The 20,877-nt window shown below is 47.3% G+C and overlaps 1 protein-coding gene across 2 annotated transcripts in view; it reads left to right on the top strand.

The window, feature by feature from the left end:
- Positions 1-15,294, top strand: part of ATXN10 (ataxin 10) — a 151,637-nt gene extending 136,343 nt beyond the window's left edge. For both annotated transcript variants that reach the window (XM_073788075.1, XM_019944606.3), the window contains 2 exons: positions 14,326-14,513; positions 14,990-15,294. In XM_073788075.1, the coding sequence (XP_073644176.1) occupies positions 14,326-14,513; positions 14,990-14,992 (191 nt within the window). In that variant the 3' untranslated portion in view covers positions 14,993-15,294. The remainder of the gene's footprint in view (positions 1-14,325; positions 14,514-14,989) is intronic.
- Positions 15,295-20,877: the final 5,583 nt, after the last annotated feature.

The following is a 20,877-nucleotide window of genomic DNA, read 5'->3' as shown; positions in this document are numbered from 1 at the left end:
GCACACTGAAACGTTTGCACGTGAAGGCTGCCGAGCCGTGCGCGTCTCCTGCGCACACGGAGAGACCAGAGTGCGTGGTGTGCGCACCTGCCCGCTGACCTCAGGCCTGCGCACTCGCCTGGGCTCCGTGTCGGTCTTGCCAAGCCTGCCTCGCTCAGCTGTCCCCCTGCCTCTCGGACGTCAGAACGCGTCCGGTCCTGCTCTGTCCTGTTTACTTGCATGAAAAGCACAATTGCTTGAGGTTTATTGTCACGTAAGGTAGAAAATGGGAGTCTGTCCTTTTCCAAGGTGAGGTGCCTGGCGTGAACTGTGTCACCCTTGCTCCCACTCAGCCTGGGTGGGGACGGGGCAAGGCGCCCTCACACCGGAAGTAGTGAGACAGGGTCCTCGGAAGCTGCTCCCTTCGACTCCCTGGCTGCCACTTCAGCCACCTGGCTTTGAGGTGACACCGTGTTTTCTTAATTTTACTTCTCAGCCGTTACTATCAGTGTTTTAAGTGCCGCCATATAAAATTAATTTCAAACCAGAAACAAAGCTTTCGCGAACATTTGTTGCCATTAATTTTTGTTCTTAAGGATCCGCTCCTGTGGCTGATTGATTTGACAAATGCTGTCTGATGAGCGAAACTTTAGGGAAAGAACGTCGCTGGGAAACCACGTTAGAAATAACTCGCTTAAATGATTTCGCGTTAATAGTCTTCCGTGGCAGTTGTGAGTTTGCTAGCCTAAGTATTTTGAATTTTGAAACTAAAAGAAACTATATGAAACATCTGTTTATTGTTATATTACTTCTGGTTTGCTTTTAAAAACTTTTGACGACTTTATTTTTTAAGAGCAGTTTTAGGCTTACAACAAAGTTGGGAGGACAGTACGGGGACTTCCCATTTTCCCACAGCCCTCACACGTGCAGAGCCTCCCTCATCAGTAACCCCCAGCAGAGGGGCACTTCTGTTTTTTTAACAGAAGTTGAACCTATGTTGACACATAATTATTACCCAGAGTCCATAGTTTAAGGGTCCACTTTTGATGTTGTACATTCTGTGGGTTTGGACAAATACGTAATGACACGTAGCCATCATTGTAGTATCACACAGAGTATTTTCACTGTCCTAAAACTCCTCTGCGCTCCACCTCTGCATTGCCCCTCCCCTGACCCCGGCAACCACTGATCTTCTCCTGTCTCCATACTTCTGCCTTTTCCAGCCTGTCACAGAGTTGGAATCATACGGCACGTAGCCTTCAGATCGGCTTCTTCCACTTGGTGAAGTGCACGTAAGCCGCCTCATGTCTTGTCACGGCTTGCTAGCTCATTTCTTTCTTTAGTGCTGAAGAATATTCCATTGTCTGGGTGCACCAAGTACTTGTTTTTCAAAATTCTTTTCTCTAACACTGTTTGCATCATAATCGTTCTGCACACCTCCCCAGTCTCTCTATAGTATAAAGTATAGTTTAAAAGAACTTTTGTTAAGTCTTGACTCTGTATTTCAGAAGTTGTATATCTGACGTATAGATTAGACCATAAAGTAGTAAGTTTGAAATATCAGCCTAAAATTCATCTGCATGACAGTTTCCCTCAGACACTGCCTCTCGTGGGGCTGAACTCAGATTCCAGGGAGCCTGTCTCTGCAAAGAATGTGCCGGATGCCTTTTGAAAGTACATTCAGGACACAGTTTACCAGCACAAGGACATCCAAAGTTTCAGTGCTTGGTAATCATACCTCACCTCTTTCCCCAAATGGCATTACCAGGCTGTCTCACTGGGCCTGTTGTAGTTGAGGTAGACTCCTCCGGCTGTCATACTCAGGGCGGTCCCCGAGGGTGAAGATCTGCCTTCAGAAGAGCCACTGAATTCAGAACAGAAGGATGACTGCCTGCACACAGCGTGCCCAGAGCACTTCCCGGAACGTGGTTTGTGCTTTAGAAGTGTTGCCGTTGTTATTTAGATGTGTATATTTTCTGACAAAGTTAATTAATTCCCAGTTTTTCTTTTTATGTTTGCGTTCTTTATTAAAACGAGCAGTGACTTTGCATGTGTTTTTAAATCACTGTACTTACATAGCACTGCCACACAGAATCCATTATTTTGCAAGACACTTGCGAGGTCGGGTTGCTGGAGTTTGGCGCAGAGAAGCATGTTCTAGGTACCCTGACTAATGTCAGTATTTTTGCCTGAAATGACCTTAGTCAAATGTAGCAGTGACAGAGAAGGGCCTGGTCCAAACATCGGTGTGCCACAGCCCTGTCACGCCACCGTTAAATAGCAACTGGCTGGCTGTCCGTTTTGTGATCATCATTCTTAGCAGGAAGTGTTGGATTCTCTGTACCACTTATTCGTCTAGAACCGGAAGATTAAAAAAAAAGCCCTTACTGGGCGAGTGAGCCCGTGAAGGGATGAGGTTGGCCCTCATTGGATACAGACAAGGGTGCCGAGGGCCGGGCCCTGGAGCCGCCGGGGCAGGAGGCTGGCAGCCCTGCTCGTGGGCTGTGACGGGGGAGCGCAGCCGGGCTGGCTGTGTCCCAGTGCCAGCCCTGGTGGCAGCTTTCCCACGTTTGTTCGTGGATCTGAGCAGCTCGAAGGGAAGGCGGGGCCTGCTTTCTGCCTGGAGCTGACGGCCTCATGGGGGTGACGGGGCAGGGAGGCCTCCGGGTGCTCTGGCCTTTCGTGTCCTCATGGCTCTGGGGATCCACATCACCCCCACTTCATTTGGATAACGGTCGCAAACTCAGAACACACAAAAGTAAAGCTAACTTTCAGACATAACTCGCCTTTTCCATTCTTACCGTCCTCAGGCCTGGACGTCTCCTCTGAGGTAGAGACACGGTGCCTTTGCCCCTGGGGCCGCCAGAGTGGGGCATGGCCGTGTGGCCTGTGAGCCCTGGCCGGCCCCCTCCCCACGCCGGCAGCTGGCCTCTGAGCTGCCAGGAAAGGCCGTGTGGGCAACGGGCAGACCTCTTCTTCAGGGTTAACTGAGTGCAGCGGAAAGCAGGCCCCGTGCTGTGCAGAAGCCTCGCTGCTGGACAGAAGCCCGGCAAGAGCAAAGCTAAGAGGTGGATCGCAGTTTCCAGTACAGGCCCAGCCCTGTGCTGGAGAGCCTTCACGTGACTGTGATGAGCCAGCGCTTACAAGAGAGTCGTGTCTGCATTCTTAGTTAAGGGCCTAATTTTAACATTCTCACGGAAGCTCACAGAATGAAGACAGTGTCAAATGCAGAGAGAGATCTGCACTTTCTGGTTAAGGATAGGAAAATCCTCTCAGAAGTCAAAACATTTTCCCAGTTTTTGAGAGAAACCAAAATATGTCAGAATCAAAGCTACTCTGCTGTCTTTCTGTCCTAAAGCACCTTCAGAAACTAGCACAGCTCTTGTTCACATGTTTCCTCTGGGTGTAATTAGGAGGCACCAGGGAATCCTAATGGGTTTTCAAGAAGAAAATGACAACGAAAGTTTCTGATGCACAATCCGTCAGGCACCCGGGCTGCGAGTGGGCTGCACATCCTGGGCAACACTTGTGAATCACTGAGACAGTGGAAGCCGCAGAATTCAGAGGCGCTTTGGGGCGTTACGGGGCAGTATTTCTTAGGGCTGTCTAGTTGAGGGAACATGTGAATTGCCATTTGGCAAATCAACCCAAACTTCAAGTTCAGTCATCCTCATTTTTTTAAATTGTACTTATCTTGAAATACCGTGTGCGTACCGAAAAGTGGGAAGAGCCTATGTGTGTTGTTTGCAAATAATTGTAAAGCAGACATGTGTAACCAACACCCAGGTCAAGGCGAAAAACACTGCCAGACTTCTCTGAGCCCCTCCCCATCCGAGCTCCTTATCAGGCATCCCTGCCCTCCTCTGGTTAGCTCCTGTGCATGCGGCCTACACAGTGTGCTTTGGGTTGGCCGTCTTTGAAATTCATATAAATGGAATCATGGCTTGCATTGTTTTGTCATTTGTCACTCAAAAGCATGATTGTGAGATTCAAGCCAACCGTTGCATGTAGTTTACCGTATAGTATTCCACTGCAAGAAGATACAACGTTCATTCATTCATTCAGTTGGCGGACATGTGGCTCATTTCCACTTTGGGGCTATCACAGTTAATGCTGCTGTGAACTTTTTCGTCCATGCACGTATCCTGGCACGTGAGCATGACGTGTCTTAAGGACTGGAATCTGTGTCTTGCGTATCTTCAGCTTTATTCTAGGTGATGCCACACTCTTTTTGGAATTGATCGTACCAGTTTTTACTCCCATCAGCAGTGTATGAGCTCCCTTTCCTTTACCTTATCGACACTTGATGCTGTCACTTAAAAATTTTCGCCATTCTGATGAGTATAATATGTCCTTGTGATGTTAAATACTCTAATTAGTAATAAGTACATTTTGATTTTTTGTTGATCATTTGGTTTATTGACCATTTGGATTTCCTGTGTCATGAAGATGTTCAAGTTTTTTTTATTCCTATATTTATGTTTTCTTTTTTTTTGCGGTACCTGGGCCTCTCACTGTTGCGGCCTCTCCCATTGCGGAGCACAGGCTCCGGACGCGCAGGCTCAGCAGCCATGGTTCACGGGCCCAGCCACTCCTCCTGGACCGGGGCACGAACCCACGTCCCCTGCATCGGCAGGCGGACTCCCAACCACTGCGCCACCAGGGAAGCCCCCACCCCCTCTTGACTGGGGACTCTCTGGGAGCTGCTGGGAGGGGAGGAGGGGTGGAGAGGCCACCAGCATGGCCTGGGTGACCCATAGAGTTCATCACCCCCGGAGACTAGTGACATTTGGACCAAGGACAGTGCTAACAGATGCTTAGGCACATGCAGTATGCTGACGCTTTGGTCCCTGCTGGGTCTTGTCGAGTCCACAGTCCTCCAGAAGCGCCACACTGTTTGTGTTCTTCATTTACGCCCTTGTGTCTTAGAACTGTTTCTGACCCTTGGCTGTGCTTTACTAATGTCAGATGTCATTAGTACTAGACCAACAGTCATCTTCCGTAATTTGGATGGGGTTACTTAACGTTCTCTACTCGAAATTTTAATTTCATTTTGAGCTGTTCATTGTTACTTCCAAAGACGTTTTGCAGAGGTAGTCACTCTGACTGGTATCTGAGAGCTTATCTTTCGAGATTTCTTTGACGAGAAAGGGGGTCTGTTTCAAGTGTTACAAAACCTGCTGCTCCTTCGCTGTCGTGTGGGCAGAGCTCAGAAGCTCGCGGTCAGACTGGCCGGAGGAAGGACCGCACTGGGCCTCCCCCAAGTGTCCTCCCGCCGGCTGTGGGCCCTGAGGAGGGCTTAGGAGCAGCGGGGTGGGTGCTGGAGCCTGCGTCCAAGCTAGGCCCGCCCACTGCAGGTGTGTGACCTCGGACAGGACCTCGGCCTCCTGTGTCTGATGCGTTTTCTCATCAGTAGAATGGGTTTTTAACACCTCGCGCAGGTGGTGTGTTTGTGAAGGTTGAATACTTTCTGTGAGTGCTTGTAACAGCCCCTGGCACGTGTTGTACACTCCGCAGGTGATAACGCCCGCTGCTGCCATTACTTTTTTATTATTACTGTTACTATTTTATGCAGATAAACGGGCAGTCTTGGCTTACGTGAGAGACACTTAAGCTAATTCCTCTGGCAAAGCATTGCTTACATGGAAGGTAGAAATTCATTCAAGCCAGCGATTCCTTTATTCCAAAGAGCACAGAGCACTATAGAAATACCCTCCTACCTGGCTGCCAGGGCCTTGAGTGGGCTGTCTCTTCTGGGCTCTCACTGGCTTCTCAGTCGTCAGAGCCCAGGGACCTCAGGTTACGTCACACCTCGTGCGCCATCGCCAAGTGCGGCTTGCTGCCGGCGGTGCCCCTGGATGCGGGTTGAGACTCGGGGGCAGCAGCTTTCCTTGAGAAGTTTACTGTGTCCAGAAAGCCTATCCCTCAGGAGGTCTCCCCTGCAGCCCAGAGGCTGAGGCTGTGCAGCGCGGGGTGGGGTCTGTGTGCATGTGTCACTGATGCCTCACGTACAGCTCAGATCTGACGGGAGAACTGGGGTGCCTGCCCTTGTTAGAGGACGGAGGCCAGGCACCAGGGAGCATTCATCCAGAGGTGTTTAAAACTTCCCTCCTCCTGTGTGCACCAGGAGCTGCAGTGGCCCAGCCCGGAGTCCCTGCACACAGGTGAGCACACGTTCCATAGAAGGGCTCAGGATGACACGGTGACAGTATAGCGTGCGGGGACCCAGGAGAGGGGGAGGGCGACCCCCCATGGGACAGGCCCTGCTCCGTATCGTGGGCCTCTGCTACATGCCCGGCATGTGCCAGGCTCTGCTGAGCACGGTACACGCAGTGGCTCCTGTGGAGTCTCAGAAGTGACGTTAGAGCCCTGCCCCAGATACACGTGGAACCGCTTGGTGGCCCCAGGCCCTGTGCTTTAAGTTAGAAGTGGCCGTGGTTGGTTCTGATCTGAGACCTGTTGTGTGGCAGACGCCAGACGGACTGCCCCTTACCACGCCCGGCTTTGAGGTGGTGAGTGAGATGACTCCAGAATGCGCAATGGACAAAATTAGTTTCGGTGCCGCAGGATCCTTTACCGCAAAACCCTGTGGATGTGAGGCACCTGCAAGCCCAGCCCTCGCTCGGCCACAGGCGCTTTGGAGTGGGGAGCGCGTGGTGACTGCGGACCCGCGCGGGTATCGTCTTCCCGTTACTTCATCGCCACACTGACAGGCTCGCTGGGCGGGGTGGCAGCAGCCAGCCGTGGGTGCCTGCGCTTTAGCCATCTGGGATTCGTGAAGGACAGAGGGCTCATCCCGGCCAGGGGCCAGGCTGAGGACCGTGGTTCCGCGGTTCTTCGCCCACGTGATGATGCTGACGGGCCTGGCAAGATGGAAGGACGGCTCAGGCTCCCGAGAGGGGCCTTCAAGCTGGGACCAGCTCATCTCTCCCTTTAGACGTTGGGTTGACGGAAAGCAAGTCGTGCATACTGAGGACAGTGAATGGAGCCTTTGTTCCAGAATCTTTAAGAAACAGGTTATGCACAGAGACAACATTTCTCTGGTTGACCCTTGTATATACGTTAGGATATTTCTGTCAGATTCAGCAGTGTTTTATTGGGCCTTTGTACCACTTCTTTGATGTTCTAGTTCCCTAGAGATTTAAGAGACCGAAAGGCAGCCTCGGCTTTCCAAGCAGTGGTGTTTCTGAGATGACTTTTTCCCTCGATAAAGACTGAAAGCCTCTCCTCCTTGTAGGACATATTAAACACCAGTGTTGTCTTACGTTCTTCGGACTGTGACCTGCCGTTTACAGATCTGCCAGTTATTTGTTCCCCCACCCTCTGCTGTTAGTTGGGGTTTATTCTACCGTGTTCGGTATTAACGATTAGCCGTTAATTGGCAAATGAGAGCGTACACATACATTGATTTATGAATGCTGTTAGGATACACTACAAAACCTAGAACAGTCCGCATCGGCACGGCACTGAAACACTTGAACCACAGATGTGCCCTCGTATTAAATTGCAAAAGTGCAGAGGGAAATTAGACATCAGATAGACCAACAATTTGGAGAAGGAAGAGGGAGCCCAAAGGGTGGTTTGTGCTGGTTACTGAACACACACTGGTTTCCAGCACCGTGAGAGGAGGCCGGGTGCACAGTCTGCACGATGAAGACTTCCACTTTAGTTTTCTGAGTGAGAAGAGTGCGTAGTTTAACTGAGTGACTTACGTGGAGGTTGAGAGAATCGTTGCAGATGAAGGCAGAGCTGGGATGCGCTTTACTGCGCAGTGAAGTGTCTCTTAGTTTGGAGGTAGAGTCGCCTCTGCAGAAGTGGTTGGCACTTCATACAGGAACACTAACGGCGTTTTTCAGGTTTATTTCCTCCGCGAGGACCCTCTCTTGTCTGTGCCCCGTGTCAGAGGTAAGTTGCCCTCCCTCCTCTGCCCCCGCCTCGCCCCACTCAGGTGCCCCCTGTGGCGTGTTTGGACAGGTTCCTCCTGCAGCAGCCAGAGCCTCATTGGAGCCTGGGGTTCCCTGGGCAACCGTTTGGGAAATGCCTTTTTTTTTTTTCTTCTCTCCTCAGAAAGTGAATACTTGAAGAGCAGGGCAGAGGTGGGTCAGGACGCCTGCAGACGGGGTCGGGGTCGGAGGGCCCACCGGGAGCGTGGCCCCCGAGGTGCACAGTCTCTCCGACTCGCGTGGCTGGGAGGGAAGCAGAGCTGGTTATCTCAGCAGGAGAAGTCATCCTGTCGGTGTCACATTCCGCGTCCTTTCTTTCCTTCGGCTGACAGAAATTGCCATGTTTTGAAGTGTTTGGTTCTCAGCAACGTAAAGCATTTTCAGAACATTTAAAACCCGACTACTGCTTTGCAGTCTGAAAAATTACGCAGTTTTACCATAGTCTGAGAAGGTACTAGTTTAGATGTGGAAGCTGTTTATTAAGCATCCTCACCTTGAGGGAGGTCTTGTCATGATGTGGCAGAAGAGGACAGGTTTCGTGGAAGCCTAATGACACGGTCTTGCCTGGTATGGGGCGTCCTGTTCTCAGACCAACTTCATCAAATGTTTCTGACGTCTGTTCTGTGGCCTACTAAGTAGTACGCTTTGGAAAGTTTGCCATAAACTCCTTGCCATAAACGGGTTTGTCGTCTAAAAATAATTTTTAAAAATATCCTGGAAGCAAAATTAAACGTAGATATTATGTATAGTAGACATATTTGTTATATGTATATTATACATTTTATATTAAATATAGATATATATATTACACATCTACAGGTATATTAATATATAAAACACCATTTACAGATATTACGCGTATAGTTTTGTCTGTACACACATATATATCCTGAAAAGTCAGTAAAATCTTCTATCATTTAAATTGTTTTAATTTAAATAGTTTAAGTTTTTCAGTACCAGTTCCTTTAAAAGCTTATTTTTTCATTCAACAAATATTTATTGGTTCCTTCCATGTTCTAGGCCAGAGTTTTGCAAACCTTTTCTGTGAAGGGCTGCATTTAGTCAGCAGTTTTGGCTTTGCTAGCCATACTGTCTCCATCACGACTCACCAGCCCAGCCGCTGCAGCGTGAAAGCAGCCGTAAACAGTTCATAAATGAATGAGCATGGCTGTGTGCCGGTAAGACTTTATTATGGATGCTGAAGCTTGAGCTGCAAATAATTTTTGTGTGTCAGAAATTGGTATTCTTCTTTTGACTTTTTTCCCCAACCATTTAAAAATATGAAAACTACTTTTAACTTGCAGCCATGCAAAAACACGGGCCATAATTTACCACCCCCTGTTCTCAGCAGCCTTCTAGACACAGCAGTGACCAGAGCAGAGTCCCTGTCATAGCGGGGCCTGCGTCCCGGGCACCTGCAGGACTTCAAGCAGCACTGATTTCAATAACTGTAAGTTAGGTGGCGTCTTTCTCATCAGACAGTTCCAGGTTTAATGTTTTAACTCACCTAACTTGACTTTAAAAGTGAATTGGGCACATACATCTGCTGGTTGTGGACTCTTTTTCTGTCTCGGTTAGTCCCCCAGCCTACATCCTTCTGCCCTGTCCTGTCTCCTCACCTACCTGGTGCAAGGCTGCAGGGCTCAGCGTGGAGCCCGCGTCCTCCCGAATCCCGATGCACCACTGCCGCCACACGAGTGCTCGGCGGGGGGTGGGGCAGGGACCACTTGTCGCTTGGACTCACCAGGCCCTGTGGTGTCCAGGTGCCCAGTCCCACGCTCGTCTCTGGGGCTCCTTCAGACACCACGTGCTCTGATGAAGAGCGGCTGGACTGTCGCGCCCTCGCCCTAGTGCTGATCGCAGGGCTCTTTGAAGGCAGTTTTGTAGCAAACAGGCTCACGCCTTCTGTTTGGAGTCGCCATGGCAACGTTAGAAGCTGTCTTTCTAAAGCCAAGCAGACAATAAAGCACTTCGAGTGTTAAGGATTAGAGGCTCTAGAAGATGTTTAATTTTCTCCCCCACTCTTGCTTGCTTTCTGTCTCCGTAGAGAGGGAACAAGAGGGTGATGTGAATATTAACCGGGGCACGCTTTCATCTCCCTGTGACCCTGGAGGCTCGGCCTTTCCTGCGCTAACGAGGGGAGTCGTGCGTGCATATTCATGAGCCGGGCTTGGGCATGAGACACTGCTCACGGGGTGGGGGCGGGGGTGCGGCTCTCCGTGCTTCTCTTTTCGACGCAAACGTTATGAAAGCAACGACTATTAAAATTTGGTTTTTTAATTATTATTAAGTCGGAGACCCTAGACATTAGTGCCAAAATGTTCCCACTGGAAATAGGGACAGATTAGAGGACCTTTGTGTGGTATTTAATTTATAGGCGGACAGTACAAACCCCAAAATGCTGTGTTTGTTTAGGGTAGAGATGTAGCGCACACCTTTGGTATCTGCCCAAGAAGAGCGTGAAGCGGCACGTCGTGAAATCCTCCTTAAAGAGGAAATAAGATCAGTTTCACTTACAAAGAATATGAACTGTATACATTTAAGTGAAAGTGTTGGGGGTTGCACTGTTGTTCGTGTGTTATCTCTGATATTCAAGGTTCTGGAAGGGCATTGACCCCACTGTGGCTGTGTGGCCTTCCTCCGCCCGACCCCTCCCATGCCCTCCACTTAACGTCTTTTGCCCTTTCAATACCGGTTTCGGAAGAAGACTAGATTGCCTTTGCTGCCTTGGACTCCAGTGCTACTTCCACTGGGTTGTTGATATGGTGGCTGTACCAGGAGCCCCATCTGTGGGAGACGTGACGGTCACGTCCGTTCCTGAAGCCGTGCGGCCCAGCGGGTCTGTCCATCAGGAAAATCGTCATCAATCTCATCCTCTTCCGTGCTCCTTTTTCCTGCATATAAAACAGGGATCGTGTAAGTTTTTCTACAGAAATGAGATACTAAACACTTCTTAGAACACCGTTATGGGACTTCCACAAAATGTGCTAGTTACCCCCGCAGATGAACATGATTGAAATCCACCCTTGCATCTGTCCACATGGGAATTCTCCCGTGTTTTGTTGTCATGGACCTCTTATTTACACGGTCCAGCTTCCTTGCCCAGGTTGCATTTACTTTCATCTAGTCTCTCAACCCTGCAAAGCCCTGAGTCAGGAAACCACACCAAGGACTGCTGCAGAAGGAAAAGCACAGCCTGTGTGGGTCACTACAGTGCCACGATGCCTTCCTGCGCGCGCGTACACAAACGCACACACACGCACACGGTGAGTGGGAGATAGCGTTTGCTCACTTGGACATCAGGCAAACATTTCCCAGCACCGTTCTTGGAACGGAGGACAGAAGGGTAAATAAGACATCAGACTTGCTTATGAGGAGTTCACACGGTGTTCAGGCGGACAGAGATATAAACAGATAATCATAGCTCACGTGACGTCAACAAACACATTGAGAATCCACTCTGTGTCAGGACCGAGCTGTGTGCTGGGGATCTAGAGGTGGATTCTGTGTGGCTCCTGGCCTTGAGAAGCTCATAGACACCTAAGCAGATAAGTAAGTGCAATGGGATGAGAACTAGTTAAAAAAAAAAGGGCGGGGGTTGGGGGGAGGTGTTTTGGAAATACAGAGCAGGCGCGCCTAGCTTATGCTGGTGACGAGGGGGGGCTGAGACAGAGAGGGTGGGCTTCCAGGAGCGTGAGCTCGGCTGTGCGCCCTGTGGGGAAGGGGCAGGTGAGGGGAGGCGTGTCCCGGGGCAGGGCCTCGTGTGTGGACAGACAGGTGGGGCCTGGCGAGGTGATGTTGACAGAGCCTGGGGTGTGAAGGGCACCTGGCACAGAGGGATGCAGGGACCCTCTGCAGGGGTCTTATTTGCCCTGTAACTGAAACCATTTGACAGTTCGAGCTCTGCATGGTGGTTCCTTCCCCCAGAGACACTCGGGTTTGGCAACTGGCAGTGACAAGGCTGGCATCACATTCCTCGATTACAGAGCCAGTCAACCCTCCAGTTTTGAGGTGCTTGCGATGCATTTCTGGGAATTTCCCTTTTCTTTCAATTATATTTAAGCTTCCTGGTTAGGAAGCTTCAGGAAGCAGCTTTTTGCATCTGTCATTTAGCGTTAGAGAGTTATACCTATGAACTAGAATTCTCTAGGCTTGCCTAAATTTACCCTCAGATGTTCGCTTCGCCAGTCGGTTCTCATGATCACTGCCTCCCCCTTTTCCTACAACAAGTGAGGAAATGGATTTGAGTAATGATGATGTCCTGCATGAGGAATCAGTTGTAGCAAATGATTCATTGTTGAGAAATTTACTGATGTGTTGGAAGTTTCTGTCGCCCGGGATCATTATTTTTATTCTCTATCCTGTCACAAAGTGGGGGTTTGGTGATGTGGCAAAGAAGGAGAAACGCAGATTTAGGTGTTTGTTTTTTTTTTTTTTTTTTTTGCGGTACGCGGGCCTCTCACTGCCGTGGCCTCTCGCGTTGCAGAGCACAGGCTCCGGACGTGCAGGCTCAGCGGCCATGGCTCACGGGCCCAGCTGCTCCGCGGCACGTGGGATCTTCCCGGACCGGGGCACGAACCTGTGTCCCCCGCATCGGCAGGCGGACTCTCAACCGCTGCGCCACCAGGGAAGCCCTGATTTAGGTTTTACGTGTTGTGAGTACTTGTGTGGATTCATCTCCAGGAAAGGAGTACCGTCTTCTGAAGGACCTGGGCTTTATCATGAGAGGATGACAGGCAATGGCGAGATGAGAACACTTTCCGCACTAAAGGGGGCGGCTGACTATAGAATCACATCAGCTGGGCGCCGGCAATTCCCATTCTTTGCCCTTTGGAACACGTTAGCCATTTATACCCCCGAGCGGTTTTGATGATAAGCCTCTTGAGACCAGTGGGTGGTTTCCTCCACAGCGTTTGCTGGTCCTCTTCCTCATGCAGCCCCGCGGCCCGTCCTGGAGGAGCTGGGGAGGCGGGCCGGCCGGCAGCTGGTTCCTGTGTGAGGCCCCAGTGTGATCCGGACTGCGGTCCAGTGTGGGCTGTGTTGGAGGGACTGACAGGGAGCAACCACAAAATGCTTCCTGAACGCGAAGCTGGTGCATTTCCTGTGTTTCATTTGCCTGACTTTAGTCTCAGGCTCACTTTTTAGTTTCCTCTGAGGTTATTGCACTAGGGAAACAGTTTGATACACTTGCTTTGTGCATATGGCGGCCTTTCTCTGTGGCTTCCTGTGTCCAGACGAGGAGCCAGAAGCGTCTCGGCCCCAGCCTCACCGCCGTGCTGGGACGCGCGACGGGATCAGGAGTGCCGGCTCAACAGCTGAAGGACCCGCGCCTCATACCTTTTGGGGGCACAGAGCCCCAGTTCTGGCATCAGAAATGCCTGCATGGGAAACGTCTGGTAATAAGGAGAAAGGGCTTTTTTCCTGCTACCTTCCATCTGATCTTGGGCAGGGGGCCCTCTTTTCGTTGGAAAAAGTGTCTGTTCCACGCTTGGCACTGTTTCTTCCGAACCAACAGAGGGTGCCAGGCCCACTGTTCTTGGTATCTCTCTGTGTCCCTGGATCCAAGACTACAGCAGTTTTATACAGCCTTTAGAGAAGGACATCTAGCCGCAACTTAATGCCTTTGTGAGGTTCACGCAGCTCTTGGTAACTAAATCAAAGACTTCAGAAAACAGTGCAGTGATTCTGTATTCTTCGTAAGGTGTCTTCTGTCTGCTGTGAAAGACGCTGCGCACAACATTTAAAATTAGGGCCAGGGCACAGTGAGGCACAAGGATGAGATGCTTTCTCAAGGGCACAAGGATTCAGACTGAGCAGTAAATCCTTCAAAGTCTTCCTTCATCTTTAAAATATGGAATGAGGGAAATTCCATGGTGACTCCCAGCAAACAGTTCTTATCTGTAACTGGGCTTACTTTAAACAAGACGGTTGTCTTGTCTGATTCCAGCCTGGCGTCTTCATGCCTCATCCTGTAGCGCTCTTACTCCTGGCCTGCTGACTCAGTAACATAATCACCCAGCGTACGTGTGTGCGCGCGTGCGCACGTGCAGTCCTGCACACAGGCTTGTGTTCACACACCTCAGGTGTGACTGCTCTAAGCCTTTGCTTCCTCGTTCGTTCATTCAGTTCAGTATCTCTGTGGGCCGGTTGCTGGACATCTCACACACACACACACACACACACACACACACACACACACACATTGGACATACATGTATATATGCGTGTCATAACTTTTTAATTATTTCTCGCTTTGCATGCGTGTTCATAGCACATCCTCGAGAAAAATGTGTTGATTCTGGGCTTTTAGGGTTGCTTGCTCCTCTCCTCCTTTTCCAGTAATGCTCGTGGGAAGTTCTAAAACAGGAAAGTACATTGGCAGATTCCTTCACTCTGGTTCCAGTTCTGACCCAGTGGGTGGTGCTCGCCATCCGAAACCTCACGGAGGACAATAGCCAAAACCAAGACTTGATTGCCAAGATGGAGGAGCAGGGCCTGGCAGACGCGTCCCTGCTTAAAAAAGTGGGCTTTGAAGTTGAGAAGAGGGGTGACAAGCTGATTCTGAAGTCTACTAGTGACACACCTCAGCTGGTAAGTATGCCAGAAGGAGCGGTCATTCCCTTTCAGTTTGTAGAAAGTGGTCCCTGCTTCCCCATCACCTTGGGTGTGACACAGTTCCTTCATAAGAACATGGATGGGAGTAATTTTGCCTTCTAAGATGGCAAAGAAAGCTCTAAATTTAATTGCAAGTAATTTTTCATTCAGGCTTTATGCTGCCATTTTCTTAAGATAGTTGAAATTACAGACTCGTTCTAGGGGAAAAATAGAAAATGGTATCGAAATTTTCACGTGGTCTAAAAGTTTTTGGCAGTAATTAGACTTTCTTTAAAAGATAGCTAATGTTCAGCAATGAAAAGAACAGAAAACTCCTTGTATAATATTGAATGAGTTGTTTCAGGTTTCTTTCCATTACTTCTATCGTTGACCAAAATTCTCTGTATGTTTTTTCCTTTGTTCTTGTAAATAGCTCTGTTACATCTGCAGTTTTGTTTCTTTTTTCTTCTTAGTGAATGAACTCTCCATCCAAAACTCTGAATTTTTGGAATCTGTTTCATGGATTTTTCATCTTCCGCAGTATGTGAATTTGCGCGTGTTTGAAGATTTATTAAGTACAAATTCAAGAACCCGTGAATCTTTTAGACAATAGAGTTCAATGCGCATAAGCTTGAAAGTGAAAGTACATGAGTATTCTGTGGTTTCTTTGCTTTAAAAATGTAATTGTCTGGTTTGCTTTTGTCCCCGTGGATACAATGTGCGTTTAAGTGATATATTGTACTTACTGTGGCCGCAGATAATAAATTCCTCTTGTTGAGCGCACGTCCCTTCCTTGGCAAAGGCTTGGAAGTTTGCTCGGGTCCGCTTGCTCCTCGGCAGGTCGGCCTCCTTCCCTTCATTGTCTCTTCCCGTGGGGTTTTCTGGGCTGTGGCAGGCAGCTGAAGTAGTTTCTCACTGTGATTAATTCTAGCAATCTCTTTTCACCCCTTCTGCCTTTCCAAAACATTGACAAGACTCATTTCCAGTTAATTAATTCGAGAGATGCTGAAGAATGGAGGGCTGTCCCTCTTCACTTCAGGTCCTGGGCTGTGTTGTCACTGAGCCCTGTCCCTTTGGAATGTGGCGGCAGTGAGCGGGTGAGGGAATGTGGGGGCCGTTAACTCTTCCCTTCCCAGATCACCCTCGACTTGGGCTTCTCCAGACCCGTGACGTTTACCAGCCATGCCTGCATCTTACCCACTGTTAAGGCTGTAAGTGGGAAGGCATAGTTCATGGTCGTCCCTGTGTGCCGGGCCACAGTGTTAAACGCTCGTCCGTGGCTTCCTCAGTTTAAAAAGCCCCAGTCTTGGAAAGGCGCACCACTCGGTTTGGGCCAGGGCTTCACTGGAATTGCGAGAGCAGCTTTGAAGAGGTGGGAGGTTAATTGACCTGTGTCTGTCTGTCTGTCTGTACCTCTCTCTGTATAGACACACACTCAGAGGTAGAACTGGATTAAGTGAGCACTAAAATCTTTGTAACCACCCAGATCATTAATATAATCCACAAAAACTCTCATGGGAGGTCCTGCTGCAGACGCTTAAAACATGTTATCTTCTTGAGCAGCCATGTTACTAAACTAAAATATCTTGTGAGATTTTGCACAATTTCTGTTGAACCTTCCAAAATGAAAACAACAAAGACCCAACCAGAAGTTCTACAGAAATACCAACTGTTCCAAAGTAAAGTGCTCCTAAGTTTCTGTAGCCATACTTAAATTGCTTTGTAAAAAACAGCTTTAAGCATGTTAAGAACAAAATAAAAGGTTTCCCATGTGTGATCTGATGCCCTCTATGTAACTGAAGAAATACCAGCTTCTAGGACTGTGATAATCTATGAATAACATTTTTTTTTCTCTCATTTGTGACATTCCGTCAGTAAAGAATCCTTTGCAAAATTCAAATTGCACGAAGAAGTCATTCTCTTCTGGGACACAAAGAGTTAAAACCTTATTCTCTAAATAGAAGTCTGGCCAAAGGGAAAAAGCAGTGGGGGTCCCTTTTTCCTTTTAACAAGTTTGCAATAGACACTTCTTTTTTTCCTCTCAATGGATGTATGCACACCAGTGGCATCACACAAACATGTCGGTAGAAGCCATATAATAACAAACACAAATAAATAAAAGGGAGCCTGTGAGAATACAGAATGGGGTGATGGTTATGTGTTTTCTAAATAGGAAATGTAGGGCTTGCATAGTGAAAACATGCCGATGGCTGCATTGTGGCAGCTTTTGATGCCTTTGGACAGATTAATTCCTGAGCACAACAGCTTCCCTGTCCTCTGCCAGCGGACTTAGAGCTTCTGAGAACCTTGTTTTACATGCTACAGAGGATTAAAGCACCACCTCAATCAGTCATTTAGAAGGGGAAAAAAAAAGGCAGGCCAGCCTTACAAAATTTGTAAAGAGACAGAATGGTCACAGCAAGTTTTGTGACCGTACTATTGCTTTCAAGAGCAAACTGACAAAGCAGTTCAATTTTTTAGCCTGCTTTACTCTAAAAGGTAGCAGAGAAAGGCTTTTCTGCTTGACATCGAGGTCAAGTAGTTGCAGAATGATTTCTTTAATACCTTAATAGTGGGTGTTAATATTTCAAAAATATTTATTTTCACAGTTTTAGTAATAAACCATTAGAATTTGTCCACGTGTCCATATATATGAATACACCTCATGGGTATGGCTTTTTTGGAAGGTAATGCCAGACGCATTTCTGTTCAGTAACTTCTGAAGCTAACCACCATGCTTTGGAAACTGCTGAAGGATGTCCATTTTGCAAAATGGGAGGTAGAGGAATGATTGGGGTCATTTGGGCCACCAATTAGTAAATCTTAAATCAAAAAATTTAGATTTTACATACGGGTATCTTGTGTCCGTTAACGTCTGAAGGCACTGATCTGCTTTTAACAGCAACACCTGGGATTTAAATGTTACTTAAGTGATTTTTCACTATCCTTTAATTATATGAATAATGATAAGATGAATAAGTAAAGAAAGGTGACGGGACAAAAATGCCAGTTTTTGTTTGCAAGAGGAAGACGTAAATATATATATATATATTTCGCCATCAATAAGTTTACACATAAAGGAATCAATTTTTGTATGAGAGGCAGTAAACTTAAGACAGAAGTTTTAACTGCAGAGAAGGGAAGGAGGTACCTTAACATTTAAAGTCTACCACGAAACCAGTCCTTTGGAGGAAAAAGGCCCTCTCAGTGCTGTCCAAGGTTCTGATAATTTCAGCTCCAGGGGCCTGAATATGGAAAATCAATTAAAAACCTTTTTTAAAGTTCAGATTTTTTCCCTTGTATTTATATGCTAGAATATCTGTTTTCTTCTTCCCTGCACATTTTAATATATTTATTTGGATTTTTCGGGTCACATGTTACCTAGATAGTATTTTACAATATAAATTTGATTTACCATCTACAGTGTATGTGAATCTTAAAGGAAAGCTTTTTCTGTAAACGTAGTGGTTACAGTGTTAACTCATCCGTCAGACTTCCCTCATCACAACCAAAGACAGTTATGTCAATGGAAATGACTTTCTGAAGGTTTTGATAGTTGTTTATTCCTGCTTAAATTGCAGCCTTAAATTAGGAACATTAAGTTAAACGTTTCTTTTTGTTTAAACAACACAATGGACCTTCTTCATCTATATATGAAATTGCGTTATGCTTCTTTTACTTCAGTTAGGCGAGAGCTTGCGTGTTTTACAGCCTGGATCTGGTTTTCACCGCCGCTGTGTACAGCGTGGTGGTTGAGAGCATAAACTGAGTGAGGGCCCGGGCCCCAGGCCCCTTCTGCGGCTGCGCAACTGCGGGCAGATTCTGTCATCACTAACGTGGGGCTTGTCACACCAGCAGCGTCCAGGAGTGTGTAGGAGGATGAACCTAAACGGGCGTGGAGTGCTCGGGGTGGTGCCTGGCTCGTGGGGAACACTCGCTGATGCTGGCTGTGTTCTTGCTGCAGCGACACGCACTTCTAAGCCTCTGACACCTTCATCGTGAGCCCAGCTGACGGACGTGCGTGGGAACCGCGCCCAGTCTCTTGCTCCCCGTCTCGCCACGGTGCTGGGCATACAGTAGGTGCTCACTTAGTGTGTTTTGTGTCTTTAACAGATACCTGTGTGGTGCTTTCTGTGTACCACACGACGTTCTAAGCACCTTAAAAATATTCATCACTTCATCCTCATCGTAATTATACAGTCTGTTCCAGTATTAATCCCATTATATGAATGAGGAAGTTGAGTTGCAGAGGTTAATGCCCGGGGTCACACAGCAGTAAATGCTTAATGATTAATTGCTGTGGTTAATTAGAAGGGAATGAATGAGGGAAAAAATATGGCTTCCTTCCCCAGAAGCGTAGAGAGTAAATGTAGCAGAAATGCCTAAACTGTGGCTGTAGACGGGGGAGGGCCAGGGGAGCTTCATGGGTAGAGCACGGGCTTTGCAGTTAGAGCAATCCAAGCTCAGATCTCACCTCCACTTCTTGCTAGCTGCGTGGCCTTGAGCAGGTCGCTTAACCACTCTGAGCCTAAGTTTCCTCCTTGAGCAATGTACCAGGCAGGTCCTGGGGATACAGCAGTATCCCCTTGTGAAGCTTACCTTCTGATGAAAATGACAAAGTTAACAAGCAAACAGATAAAAACAAGAGTGTCGCATGTTGTAGTAAATGCCACAAAGAAAATAAGTAAGGTGAGGCTGTAGGTTTAGTTTTGACCTTCAGGTGACCAAGAAGGCAACAGCAAGAGAAAATTCACTCAGACAGATGATTCTTTTCTTTCCTTTAAGTAAGCTAAGTAGTCATTGTGAGCAACAGAGGGGAGGGGCTGTGTTTCCAGGGACTGTTCTGTCAGTTTCCCTCCCTCCCTCTCCGTGCCTGGCTGTCCCTCGCTCCCAGCCAGCCGTCTAGAGACCACCTGTGGATGTTCCTGCCCTGATCTGCACAGCGGTTGGAGCCATCATAAGGTCAGCATGCAGTGGTCTGTCCTCTTAGTGAGTGGTGAAATAAGACAAAAATAATCAGGAAGGATAGTAAGCATTTGATCAGTGCTGTTGCCACGCAGACATGTAGAGCAACACACCCAACAACTGCAGAACACACATTCTTTTAAAGTCTATATGGAACCACTTACCAAAATCGGTCCTTTTGCCGGGCCATGAGACGAATCTCACCAAATTTCGAAGGACTGAAATCGCACATGGCATATTCTGACCCCAGTACAACTAAGCTACATATCAATACCAGGAAGGTAACTCGAAAATCCCCACAATTTTAGAGATTAAATAACATTTCTCAAATACCTAAGGGTCAGATGAAGAAATGGAAATTAAGAAATATTTTTAACTGGATGTGAATGAAAATGCTACATGTCGAAGATTGCGGGCTGCAGCTAAAGCTTTTCCTAGGTGGAGATCTATTACCTTAAATGCATGTGAGAAGAGAAGACAGAAAACCAGTGACCTAAGCACTATCTTCAGTAGTTACGAAAAGCACTTAAAACCACAGTTGAAGGTTTTTAAAAAGAACTTAAAACCACAGTTAAAAGAATAAATATGAGAGCAGAAAATAATTAAACAGGAAATAACCACAATAGTAATATTAAAAAAAAAAAAAGCACACAAAAGATAAAGCCCAAAATTGGTTCTTTGAAAAAATACATTAGATTGAGAAAACTGTGGTAAAACCAATAAAGAAAAAAGAGCACCTAGAAAATCATTATCACTACAGATCTCGTGGACGTTAGACGTCCATAGAAGAATACTGTGAATATTCCACATTAGTAAATTTGAACTTTAGATGACATGGACAAATTCCTTAAAAAAAGACACAAAATGAAATAAAACCTTATAATATTTAAAATACTGAATCTTTAAAAATTCCACAGAGAAAACTCCAGGCTCAGCTTCAGCAACGGATTCTACCAAATTTTAGAAACACTGCTAACCACACACAAACTCTTCCAGAAAAAGAGAACATTTCAGAACTCTTTCTAAGGCCAGCATGATCCTGATAGCAAGATCTGAAAAGTTTATTGGAAGAAAAGCAACGGCCAATCTCATGTGTGAACATCGATCCAAAGATCCTAAACACGTTATTAACAAACTATACTTTAGAGATGCAAGATCGGGATGACATTTTTTTTAAAGTAGTAAACTGCATTAACAAATTAAGACAAAATCATAATTCGTGCAGAAAAAAGTTCACAATAAAATTCAGCATCCAACGTATTATTAAAACACCTTAGCAAATTAGGAACAGGAGGGAAGTTCCTTATTCTGATAAGGAGTCATCTCCAAAAACTCCCTCAGCACATACCGAACTTGATGAAGAAATGTTGAAAATTGTCCTCTTGACATTAATAAG

Source organism: Tursiops truncatus, chromosome 11, assembly GCF_011762595.2.
Source record: "Tursiops truncatus isolate mTurTru1 chromosome 11, mTurTru1.mat.Y, whole genome shotgun sequence".
Taxonomy (NCBI): Eukaryota; Metazoa; Chordata; class Mammalia; order Artiodactyla; family Delphinidae; genus Tursiops; species Tursiops truncatus.
Note: the sequence above shows the minus strand (reverse complement) of the source record. Positions and strands in the feature narration are given on the sequence as shown.